Here is a 12,912-nt window from a genome sequence, read left to right on the forward strand (position 1 = left end):
CCCCTAACCAAGTGTACATACTCATATAACGCGAATAATTAAAATACCTAAAAATCAATAAAAAGCTGAAAATGCATGCACATGCACACATGTGCAGACCCCTAAACTATAAAAACCACCATCCTCATACAAACGTGCACACAAAATACGCACCCGCACATACACTCCCTACACACATTTCAACACACATGTACATATACACAACATTTGCACATACATGTGTACACTCCCCCATCCCCTTGCATGTGCACACTTTTACTTACACGTGCATGCATGCACGTGCGCAATCCCTCTTTACACTTGCATACATGCACGCTCCCTCTCCACATGCCCACCATGCATGCACACATGTGCACACACAAAGCACGTCCACAGCACGCGTGCACAAATGCACATGTACCTGCACACATGCATACATGTGCACCCCATCTCCCCATATTCTCATACATGCACATCACCCACACTCCACACACATACACATTGCATAAAAGAATTTCCCCGTTGTATGAAAACACACCCCTCCTTCACACACCCTCTTTTATGAAAGGGAAAAAAAAAACCCTCCTACAACACACATTGCCCAACAAAGTCAACATGTTGCTGAAACTGAGAGGCACGCTCACCATTCCTGAAGGCCTTTCATAGAAATCAGGAGTGGCACGGTGGGCAAAAGCTCAATAATTGTTTTACGATGTGACAAAATAGAATGACATTTTACAAAACGTCAAACTTTTCAAGCCAACTGTATGAAGATTGGATGGGCTATGCCTGCACATGTGACTATACGATATAGAATTTGCTGCTTTATTTAATGACCATTCAAATACTACTTTGTTAAAGAGACAGCAAGCCTACTTTTGACTGTGAATCCGGCTCCATTGGATCACATGAAGTACAAAACCTAGAAAAATCCTGAGTCCAGTTCTCAAATAAACAGTTATACAAAAGCTAACAAAACAATATCACAACCTCCAGTCCTCTCAATTGTGACATTCTGTTTGAGATAAATATGTTGGGAGTGGTTGTTAAAAGTTAACACTCTAAACTGGCTTCCAGAAATATATTATTTTAAGGAATGCACTAAATCACGTTTCGTAAGTTGACACAAAACATCACCTGGTACAATCTGTCTTCCAGTTGCAAGGACCATCTGTCCTGTTACCAAATCTTTAAACGCCAACCTTACTTGCAAAGTATATCAAGGATGCTGTTAGAAGAACGTGGCTCTCACAGAATATCTTCCCCACACACACATACACACACAGTTTAAGACTGGATTAGCAGACAGTGAGTAGTTAATGCATTCTGAAGACGTTACACAACCACCTGTTCCTCTCTAATGCTATCATAAATGTCTCCAGCTTTAAAAATGCAGAACTTGACAAATACATTTCAAACTTTCACCCCTGTAATGGATGTTGAGGTGGTCCACCTGATGGAGCAGCACCAGTGGGCCCACCTGGTGGTGGTGGGGGAGCAGCAGGACCACCTGGTGGCAAAGGGGGGACGGCAGTACCAGATGGTAAGGGAGGAGCTGAATGTGTAACATTGGACCCAACAAACAACGCGGTAGATGCAGGTGGTCGTGGAGGCATCATTCCTTGAGGAGGCATCATACCCAGAGGGCGCGGAGGAGGTATTGCAGATTGGTTAACAGGGGGCGGGGGTATGCCTTGAGGTGGTGGTGGTCCTTGCATTTGAGGGGGAGGGACATGAACTCCTGCCTGTGGTTGTTGGGGAGGTCCTCTCGCCCAAACCGGGGGACCCATACCCATAGGCGGAGGTGGTCTTGCTGAAAATCCTTGAGGTGGCAGTGGCATGTTTGGAGGTAGCGTTGGCCTGGACATGGGCGGGGGTGGCCTGAACTGCTGTTGTGGCATAGGTAATCCTCCTGGAGGCATCCCCTGCCCCTGTGGTGGAGGTTGATTTGGCCAACCAGGACCTGATTGCATAGGAGGCCCTCCAGGTTGTCCCCCAAAAGGACCCACTGGACCTTGTTGCGGTGGTGGTCGGTGTCCTTGTTGAAGTGCTGATAGGTGATTTAGAGGACCGTTATTATAAGGAAGGGGCATTCCAGCATTTATTGGTTGGGAAGGACCATTTGCCTGCAGTGACATACTTGGTGGTGGTACACTAGTAGGACCTGCAAGGGATGGTGGACCACTAGCAAACAGTGTGTGAGGTCTGTTTTTCTGAATGTTGGGGTTGTTGGACGCCAGCATTCGTTCTGCAGTGAGATCGATCAACAAGAGCAAGAGTTAAATCTTCATTTACTGTTGAGAAAAGACTGCAATCCCCCATCCGGAAAATCTTACCTGCAGGTGTGCCATGCCGTTCTCCTTTCGTATCCTTTTTGTAAGCATATGATACAGTGATGGGACGATTGCAGAGATACTGCCCAGTCATGGCCTGTACGCACATTTCAAATTACACAACAACACAGTATAAGTAGCCAAATCAAATTTGAACCAAACTTTTTAACAGCCCCGAATTCATTCCCAAAATAACATAAGAGCTATGATAGCTCTCATGACAATCTTTATAGCTCTCATGACAATCTTTAACAACTCGAGGATGAATTTCACCCTGAGACAACAAGCCCACCTCCCTCCTGTCAACTGCCCCTCCCCTCCTCCTGCCCATCTCAACCTTTTTTCCGTTTCCCTTGAACCTTCTCCTCTTGCCGACCACCTCCTACTTCACCTTCCTCCGCCTGCAGCCCTCTTCCTGTCCTTCCTCCTGCCTGCAGACTTCAGTATGGAATACATTAATCGGGTTCAAGTTGGCCTGGCATTATGGCTTTTGCCAACACCAAACTTTCCTCACCTCCCTCGGCCAGGAGAACCATAAAATTTTCACAAAACGAGCTCCACACCTTGTAGGTTGACAATGAACAGGAAATTCAGCACAACCTTATTGGTCAGATTTATGGACCCCACCCGGCCCACTCTCACGTGCCGGACTGGCTTCTGGCAGCCCTACCCACGGAGTTGGAAGAACATTTTCAGGATGTCCACCTACTTCGTAGGGGCTTCTTCCAAGTAGGCTTTGACTCATCAGAAGCCACACTCCGGGTTTTGGCCAGTAATCCCCTTCAACTGGTGCTAAAAGGATCTTCCTCTTCAGGTCTCCAAAGAAGACCGACGCCTCACCCCCATTACACTTAGATTTCCTGGCCTCTCAAGGGCCTACTGCAGGAGCTCCTTTCGACCCGGTACTTGAGATCCCTCCACTACCTAGTCCACCCTCGTCTGCCTCAGAAAGTATCGCCACCAGCTTAGACAGGGTACCCAGAGTTATTCTTCTTCTCTCTGACCCAGAAATCCTAGAGGATCATGTCTAGCTGCCGAGACCAGGTGGCTTGCACTTCAGACAAGAGGATGGAGATTACCAGGAAATCAAACCAGTGCCATGTCTGCCACCGCCAGGGCCTAGAAACAGGAAGAGAAGAGGCAGACACGAGCAACAGATGCCCGATGGATAGGCACAGCAGCTACCTGACGAACATGCACAGCACATGCCTTCTGCTACTCCAACCCAGACCCAGCAATGTTGGGTTATGGTCAGAGACAGCAGACGACCTCCACCAGCTGCACCGGACCCTTTACTGGAGCACCCTAACCCCTATGCCTCTCTAGCTGATGATGCGGACTCAGCAGAATCTGATGATTCAGGATGTGCAGCGATTGGTCTTAGTGCTGCGTCTGGTGTACTTGCATTGCAGTCTCTTGTGGTGAGGGTGCACTTGGTGATACTTCGCATTTGGATATACATACACTGCAGTCCTATCGTGATGAGGGTGCATTTGGTGATACTCTGGATTTGGATGTACATGAGAAGCAGTCTCCTGGCAGTGGTGACCATGTTCCCTCGGTTGCCAACATCCCAGAGCAGTTTCCGCCCCTTACTTGCACTGTTCACACATTTGAGAGGTGCCAGAGAGATGCAAAAAGGTCGGGCGCTACCTCTCGCTCAGGAACCATGAGAGTTGTCTCATGGAATGTACAGGGTCTTGGTGGTATTCTTCATCACTGCAAGAAGCAGTTTATTAGGAACCAGCTTTACCGTGCAGTCACGGAAGGTCCTATCCTGCAATGCAGGAACACAGACTTGCTTCTGGTCAGTGTAATAGATCTGAGAAGATCTTATCAGAGCACACCTTTCGTTCAGGTGGTGTATGTATATCAGTGAAAGCCACTATTTTGCCCTTCATTGTTGGCCATGAAGTCATTATGCCTGCCAGGGCACACTGGGTCATTCTTATGGACGATGGGATAAAACTTGGCATTTTGAATGTGTATGCCCCTAATCTTAGAGGGGAGAGGTTATGCCATCACGGATTCTCTCCATCAGGTAGACCATTGGTGGATAGTTGGAGGGGTCTTCAACATGGTTGAGCAACCTCCTGATAAAAAAGGGGGCCATGAGTGTCAAATCCCCTCAGATCTCCTCGTGATCGTTCTTGGTACGTGACTCGAAACCTGCAAACAAACGAAACAAACAAGGGGGTGCAGGCCTAACTCACCTCCCAACCATGACAGCCGTGGGCAAGCCCACAGTCTTGGCTGTCCCCACCGAGCCACGAGCTGAGCTAACTAGGTTGACGTACCGACCAATCTCCTCCTCGCGACGTCCCATACCGCCCACGAAGCTGCCCTCGCGGGCCTCGAGATTGCTGCCGGCCTCAGCTGCATAAAGCAGGTGCACGTCTGCACTAGATCCAGGCTCCAAGACCATAGAGCTCTCACAAACTCGCGAGACTCTCTATATCTCAATAACTAACCTTGGCCACCCTTTTATAGGCTCTTGGCCGGTCATCCGGCGTCCACACTTGGACGCCCGCCCGTCCATACTTGGGTGCCCGCCCATTAGTCTATCCCTAACTCAGCTCGTCAATCAGCCTCCCTAGCTCCAAGCTTCCCCAAGCCTCGAAACTAGTCTTGCGTGCGTGTAGCACATGGTAGATACACACTGTGCACATGACATACTCCCCTTCCTCTAAGAGCTCACTCCTGAGCTCACTAAAAAGCCAGGGTAATCTCTCTGAAGAGTAGTCAATGTCTCCCATGTAGCGTCCTCCTCAACACGATCCTTCCACTTGATCTTGTATTCCGTGATAAACGTATTACGCAATCTTCTTTCACGAAATCCAAGAATCTTTTCAGGTTCGTGCGGAACAAATGTCATGTCCTCGACATCTATAATTTCCTGAGGAGTAACTAACTGATCTGTTCCACCCAGTACTTCCTTAAGTCTACTGACATGAAATACAGAATGAACTATCACATGAGAAGGCAAATCCAATTCATATGCAACTGAACCAATCCGTCGTGTAACACGAAATGGTCCACAGTATCTAGGAGATAATTTCGGAGATCGACCTGTCCGTGAAGTCTCGGAATCTTTCGGAACTCGCAAATACACCATCATTCCTTCAGAGAACTCTCTGGGTGAACGATGTCTATTAGAATAAAACCTGTCTCGGTCTTGAGCACTTCTAATAGATTCCTTCGCAACTTGTAACATTTCCTGCATATCTTGCAAAAAATTACGTGCTGCATCATGCTGAAGTCCTAAGAATCCTACTGTAACAGGTGATCTAGGTTGAAAACCATACATAAGCATAAAAGGACTAAACCCTGTACTCTTATGCTTAGTACTGTTATATGCAAATTCTAACATAGGAAGATAATCCTCCCATGAACTCTGTCTTTTGGATACATATGCTCGAAGCATATCCTCCAAAATCTGATTCACTCTTTTAGTCTGGCCATCAGATTGAGGATGATCAGAGGAACTCAAATTCAAAGTTATTTCCAACTTCTCAAAAACAAGTTTCCAAAAATCACTCGTAAACTTAGAGTCCCTATCACTGACTATATCCTGCGGTAACCCGTACAGTCTAAACAATTGCTCGATAAACTGCCGTGCTAATTGCGTAGCTGTAATAGTCTTCCGGGTCGGTAAAAATCTAGCCATTTTTGTCAAGCGATCTACCACAACCCAAATAGAATCGTGGCCTTGATGTGTTCTTGGCAATCCGATAATAAAATCCATGGAAATACTTTCCCATTTATTACCTGGGATTTGCAAAGGATGCAACAACCCAGCCTGTCTAAAGCGTTCAGCTTTATTTGCCTGACAAATTTGACACTTGAGAATATAATCTTCTACATACCCTTTCATCTTTGGCCAATAAAAAGTGTGTTTCACTAACGATAGTGTCCTGTGTATCCCAAGGTGTCCAGCAGAAGGGGCGTCGTGACACTCCTTAAGAATCTTGGACCTAATGTCCGAGATCTGTGGTACACAAATTTTGTCATTACGCAATAGTAAACCATTCCGAATCATCCACTGGCCTCCTGCAGCCTAAATAGTAGACTGCTCAGTCATTGAGTCTTGGTCAATCAATGAGCTCCCGTCCTGGATCTTCTGCCAAAATGGACCAAAATAACTATCAGTCCTGCAAAGCCCTCTCAATGACTGAAATAAGTCAGTAGAAATCTCGGTGAACGACAAAGTATTCACCTCTCGAATTCGACTAAGCGCATCTGCAACACTATTCATGGACCCTTTCCGATAACGGATCTCAAAATCAAAATCTTGCATTAACTCTGCCCAACGAGCTTTCCTTCCTCTCAAATCATCCGCATCACACACATACTTGATTGACTGATGATCAGTCAATACCACAAACTTGGAGCCATATAAATAATGTCTCCAAACCTTGAGAGCATGAATCACAACATAAAGCTCCTTCTCAAGGGTTGACCAACGAGATTGAGTGTCGTCTAGCTTTTTACTTTCAAAAGCAACCGGTCTACCATCTTGAAATAGAGCAGCCCCGATAGCATAGTCACTGGCATCAGTTTCAAGAACATAAGGCCGACTAGGATCAGGTAATGCTAGGATAGGTGCTTCCTTGACTTTATCTTTCAAAAGTCTAAAGGCTATTTCCAAATCGTTATTCCAAGTGTTAGGCTGATTTGACTTACGTCCACGACCTTTCAATAAGTCGGTCATCGGTAGTGTGAGCTGAGAGTACTCCCGTACAGATTTTCGAAGAAAAACAACAAAACCGAGAAAAGAACGAAGTTGTTTCACTGTTCGCGGTATAGGCCAGTCCAGAACCTTCTGAACTCGGTCATAGTCAATGCTCAATCCATCTCTAGTGATCTTGTGTCCCAAGTAAATGATTTTGGTCATAAAGAACTCACATTTACTTAACTTAGCATATAGTCGATTCTGTCTTAAAATAGATAAGACAATCGTGAGGTGTCTGACATGATCCTCAAGAGTGTTGGGTTTTATGCTGTGTATGCACCCAGAGGAGTGCTAGTGATCATCAGTAGGTTACTGGGGCACTTTTTACTTCAGTTAGTGGAGGTTTTTTCCCCCAGTTTAGTTCAGTTTCACTTATATGCAGTTTATAAGTGTTTTGGTCCACCCGGCACATTTATGGCCGGACATGTGAACACTTATCCTTTAGAGGTCACTATCATGTGGCTTGTACTTTACTTTTCTATCATTGAAGAATACAGCAGTCGTGTTCACTTCCTTTCCTTGTTTTCCACGCTTGCTTGAACCTGTGTAAACCCTAACCCTAACCCTGTTTGTCTTCAATTGGTATCAGAGCTGTTGCAGCTCTGCTCATCAGCACTACCCGTACACTTGCTGCATCTGCCCGTACAGAAAACGTACATTCAGTCTACGCTACCTGCATCGCCTTCAGAAGCTGTACCAGCCCGTACAGTCAAGCGAAGCCACCACCACCTGTGCGCCGTCAGATAATCTCTACGCCTGCTGCCCGTAACTGGTCGCCTTCAGTCGGGTACTGCAAGTCGTCGCCTACAACCACTGTAGAGCGCCGCCTTCAGCCCGTGTACCTGTGCGCCACCTACAAGACGCCGCCTGCAGCCCCAGTCAGCGCTATTCAGCGTACGTGTACCAGCCACCGTAAGCGCCGACTGTCACCTACCTGCGCCAACTGTACAAGACAGCGCCGACTATCACCTGCGCAGCCATACGCCTTCAGCGCCGAGTACCTGCACAGCTCTGGTCAACTTTGTCAGTACGGTACTGTGGTCGCCTCAGTATCCGTACTGTACCTGCTTGCTTACAGAGGACTGCTTTCGTACTGTACCTGCATACAGTCGACTGTACTTGCTACGAGTATCTGCACAGTACAACAGTCCACGTATCTGCACACTACAGTCAACTTGTACCTGTTGAAATCTCAGCTGGTAAGGATTACAAGTTTTGAATATTGGGCACTTTAATTTTCTCTGTGAAAATATACAAGCACAACAGGCAGATTTTCTAGCAAGAAAATATACAGGTTTTTTTGCACAGTTTGGGTGCAGCAAATTTGGACATTTTTGGGGCATTTTGGCATTGTGTACGCCATTTGCTGCTCTACTCAGTCATTGGTGCATTGAGCTGCACATTCAGAGGATTGAGAGTGCAGGCAGATTTGGGTGAACTGTATTCAGAGGAGTACAGTTATTATCAGGGTTTTTTGCTATTGGGTTTTTTTTTGGTAAACAGGTACAACATTGTGCGTAAAGCATAATGGCAAATCAACAGCAAAGTGATGTATTCACATATTTGTCTAAGGAAGACAAATTGGATGGCACGAACTACTCCTTGTGGAGTTTTATGCTGAAAAATGTGCTTGTGGCAAAAGGTCTTTGGGATTTTGTTAGTGGTGATGAACCACGTCCAGGTCCATTGGCTCCAGAGACTCCTCCCCAAGGGGGTGCTCGTGGACGAGGACAACAGGTACAGGCTCCAGGACAGCCATTGCCTGTTCAGAGAACAAATGCTCAAAAGACATGGGATGCCAGGGATGCACAAGCTTTGTCACTCATTGCATTGTCAGTTCAGAGGTCCATTATACCTCATATTCGTTCAGCTGGCTCTTCACAGAATGCATGGGTGACTTTGGAGCAAATGTATGTTGCTCGTAATGAGGCTAGGATCTCATTTTTGAAAAGAGAGCTGGAAAATCAGAAGATGAATGAAGGAGATGATATGTCTAGCCACTTAAACAAGCTGCAGGATTTGAGAGAGCAACTCATCAATGTGGATGAGATTATTCCTGAGACACAGCTTGTGTCCACCATCTTGCACTCTTTGCCAAGATCTTACTTGGCTTTCCATACCTCTTTGAACCTCAGCATGAGGAATGCTGTTGAACCCCTCAAGTATCAGGAACTTGTTGCTCTCTTACTACAAGAGGAGCAAATGAGGAAGAATATGAATATGAACACAAATGCTGAACAAGCATTTACTACAGGTCAAAAGGGGAAAGGAAAAACTCAGCCAAAGAGTGCAAATCAAAATTCAGGTGATGGTGGTTCTTCACAGGATACCAAGAAAGGTGATGGACAGCCCAAGAAGAAGGGCAAATGTCATTACTGTAAGAAGCCAGGTCACTACATCACGGAATGTAGGAAGAGGATTGCCAAAGAGAAGGCAAAGGAAGTTGGGATGTCTGTTAATGATGCTCCTAAAGCTCCTCCAGAGACTGCTTCTTTTGTTGAGGACAGGGATTACTGTTTTTATACATGCAGCTATGATGCCTCTTGGTCTTCACACAGGCACTCAGTTTGACAGAGCATGCATGTACTTGGTATTTTGATAGTGGTGCCTCAAAGCATATCACATCTCGCAGGGATTTGTTTAGTCATGTTGGCCCTGCCCCTGTTGGCAAAACTGTTCAGTGTGCCAACAATGCTTCATATCCAGTTTGTGGCATTGGGGAGATTCAGCTTACAGCCATTGATGGCTCCATTCTCCGCCTTACAGATGCCTTATATGTACCAGGGATAAAGAAGAATTTGTTGTCCATTTCTTCTTTAGCACATTGTGGAATGCAGGTCTACTTTGATGATGATAAATGCATGGTCAGAGACAAAGCAAATGCCTTGACCTTGATGCTTACTGGTACATTATGTCATGGACTTTATGAGTTGGATGCATTTCAGCCAGTGGATCAGTCTGCTTATCATGCATTCACTCTTACTCCAGCTATGGTTGATGCGGAGTTATGGCATGCTCGCATGGGGCATGTAAATTTTGGTAGTCTTATGCTTATGCAGCGACATAATATGTTTACAGATCTACCTCTCATGGAGAAGCCTCCAGATCACATTTGTGAAGGATGTATTTTGGAAAAAATGCACAGGTTTTCCTTCCCACGTGATCAGGCTCTAAGAGCAACTGCAAAGTTGCAACTTATACACAGTGATCTTTGTGGTCCCATGCAGACGAAGTCATTAGGTGGTTGCTTTTATTTTGCAACATTTATTGATGACTTCTCTCGTATATGCTGGGTCTATCCTTTGACACAGAAATCACAGGTATATGATGCATTTTTGGCCTTTGTAGCACTTGCTGAGACAGAGTCAGGATGCAAGGTGAAGACTCTCCGTTCTGACCGAGGGGGGGAATATATGTCACATGTGCTGAATTCTTTTCTTGGGAGTAGAGGTATAAAACATCAGTATACTACTCCTTACACTCCACAGCAGAATGGGGTTGCAGAAAGGAAAAATCGGTCACTCATGGAGATGGCCAGATGTATGCTAAAGGCAAAAAGACTACCACATATCTTTTGGGTGGAAGCAGTAATGTGTGCTTGTCATATTTTGAATCGATGTCCCACAAAGGCATTGGTTTCTATTACTCCTTTTGAGGCTTGGCATGGCCGCAAGCCTTCTGTATCGCATTTTCGTATCTTTGGGTGTCTTGCATATGCACACATACCCAAAGAGTTAAGGAGGAAGCTTGATGATAAAGCCACAAGATGCATTTTTGTTGGGTATAGCCGTGAGAGCAAGGGCTACAGGTTATATGACCCACTATCCAGGAAGATATTCATCAGTCGGGATGTGATTTTTGATGAAAAATCAGAATTATCCATGGCTGGTTATGAGGCAAATCAGGCTGAAAATGATGTGTTTGAAGGTCTACTACCCATGGAGTTTCATTCCACAGTTGGTGATCCAACTCATGAGGGTACTGGACAGCCAGCAAATGATGTAGGTGGTGCAGAAATTCAGCAGCCAAATGAGCCAGAAGCTGAACCAAATATGGGACAGCAGGCACCACAGGTCAGACATATACCTAGATGGTATTTGAGGACATTACAGGACAGCCATTTAGAGGGTCCTCTTGCTGGTCGTACTCGTAGGGAGACAAGGACCAATGAGCATGCACACATCATGGATTTGAATCTGGTTATGGCAGCCAGTTTACAGGATGATGATGAGCCTGATTCATTTGTGGATGCACGAGATAATGTGCATTGGAACAAAGCCATGCAGAATGAGATTGATTCTATTAAAAAGAATCAAACATGGGATTTGGTTGATCTGCCCAAAGGCAAGAAAGCCATTGGTACTAAATGGGTCTATAAGTTGAAAAGACATGCAGATGGATCCATTGACAGGTACAAAGCCCGTTTAGTTGCAAAGGGCTATGCACAGAAGAAGGGCATTGATTATGAGGAGACATTTGCTCCTACATCCCGTATGTCGACACTTAGGTGTGTCATTGCATTGGCTGCACATAGTGGTTGGGTTGTTCACCAGTTGGACATAAAGACTGCATTCCTACATGGGGACCTCGAGGAGGAAGTTTATGTATTTCAGCCCATGGGATTTGCAGAACATGGTCATGAGGGAAAAGTATGTAGGCTGAAAAAGGCCTTGTATGGTTTGAAACAAGCTCCACGAGCTTGGTATGCAAAAATAGATGCTTTTCTACTCACTCAGGGATTTGTGAACAGTCCATCAGAGACCACTTTGTATGTGAAGAAAGAAGAGACAGATCTGCTGGTCATCAATCTTTATGTGGATGATCTCTTGCTCATGGGATCAAATGATGACAAAATTGCAGCTTTTAAGGAGATACTGCAACAGACATTTGACATGTCTGACTTGGGCCTTGTACATTACTATTTGGGCATACAGTTTGTGCAGGATAACAGAGGCATTGGGTTGTTGCAATCACGTTATGTTGCTAAACTTCTGGAAAAGTTTAAATTTCAGGATTGCAAGCCTATTAGTACTCCTATGGAGCCTGGGATGAAACTGTCACTACAAGATGACAGCATTTCCTTTGATGCCACTACATATGCTCAGGCTGTTGGGTGCCTTATATACTTGTGTAATACAAGGCCAGATATTCAATATGCAGTCTCTCAGTTGAGCAGATTCATGCACAGCCCACGGTTGTCACATTGGCAAGCTGTGAAGCGTGTATTCCGTTATTTGCAGGGTACCTCGTCTCTTGGTTTGCTTTATCCTGAGGGGGGTGACATGCAGTTACACGCTTACAGTGATTCAGATTGGGCTGGTGATTTTGATACCAGACATTCCACTAGTGGGAATTGTTTCTTCCTTGGCGCTTCATGCATTTCTTGGCTAAGCAAGAAACAGACCACAGTGGCCACTTCGTCTTGTGAGGCAGAGTACAGAGCAGCCTACACTACTACTGTTGAGTGTGTTTGGCTGCATCGTCTTATGACTGATATGGATATTTCAGTGGAGGAGCCTACACCTATCTATACTGATAGTCAGAGTGCCATTGCTGTGGCCAGGAATCCTGTGTTTCATGCTCGCACGAAACACATTGAGATTCACTATCATTTTGTTCGGGAGAGACTCCAAGCAGGAGATATCAGTCTGATCTACTGTCCTACAGATCAGAATGTGGCAGACATCTTCACCAAGGCATTACCACGTCCCAAATTTGAAGCATTCCGCAATGCTTTGAATTTGTTTCCTTTTGGTGGATGATGTACAGTGATCACATATCACTCCAGGGGGGTTTGTTGGGTTTTATGCTGTGTATGCACCCAGAGGAGTGCTAGTGATCATCAGTAGGTTACTGGGGCACTTTTTA

General features: G+C 45.6%; 1 protein-coding gene across 1 annotated transcript in view; it reads right to left on the minus strand.

Annotated features, from left to right (window-relative positions):
• Positions 1-910: 910 nt before the first annotated feature.
• EMB2444 (RNA-binding (RRM/RBD/RNP motifs) family protein) overlaps positions 911-12,912 on the minus strand; it is an 85,315-nt gene continuing 73,313 nt past the window's right edge. The window contains exons 8-9 of the mRNA XM_086791692.1: positions 2,316-2,409; positions 911-2,227 (exon numbers count right to left, since the gene is read on the minus strand). Of these exons, the coding sequence (XP_086647818.1) occupies positions 1,401-2,227; positions 2,316-2,409 (921 nt within the window). The 3' untranslated portion in view covers positions 911-1,400. The remainder of the gene's footprint in view (positions 2,228-2,315; positions 2,410-12,912) is intronic.

Source organism: Cibotium barometz, chromosome 57, assembly GCF_041138505.1.
Source record: "Cibotium barometz isolate CiBa-2024 chromosome 57, ASM4113850v1, whole genome shotgun sequence".
In the NCBI taxonomy this organism is placed as follows: Eukaryota; Viridiplantae; Streptophyta; class Polypodiopsida; order Cyatheales; family Cibotiaceae; genus Cibotium; species Cibotium barometz.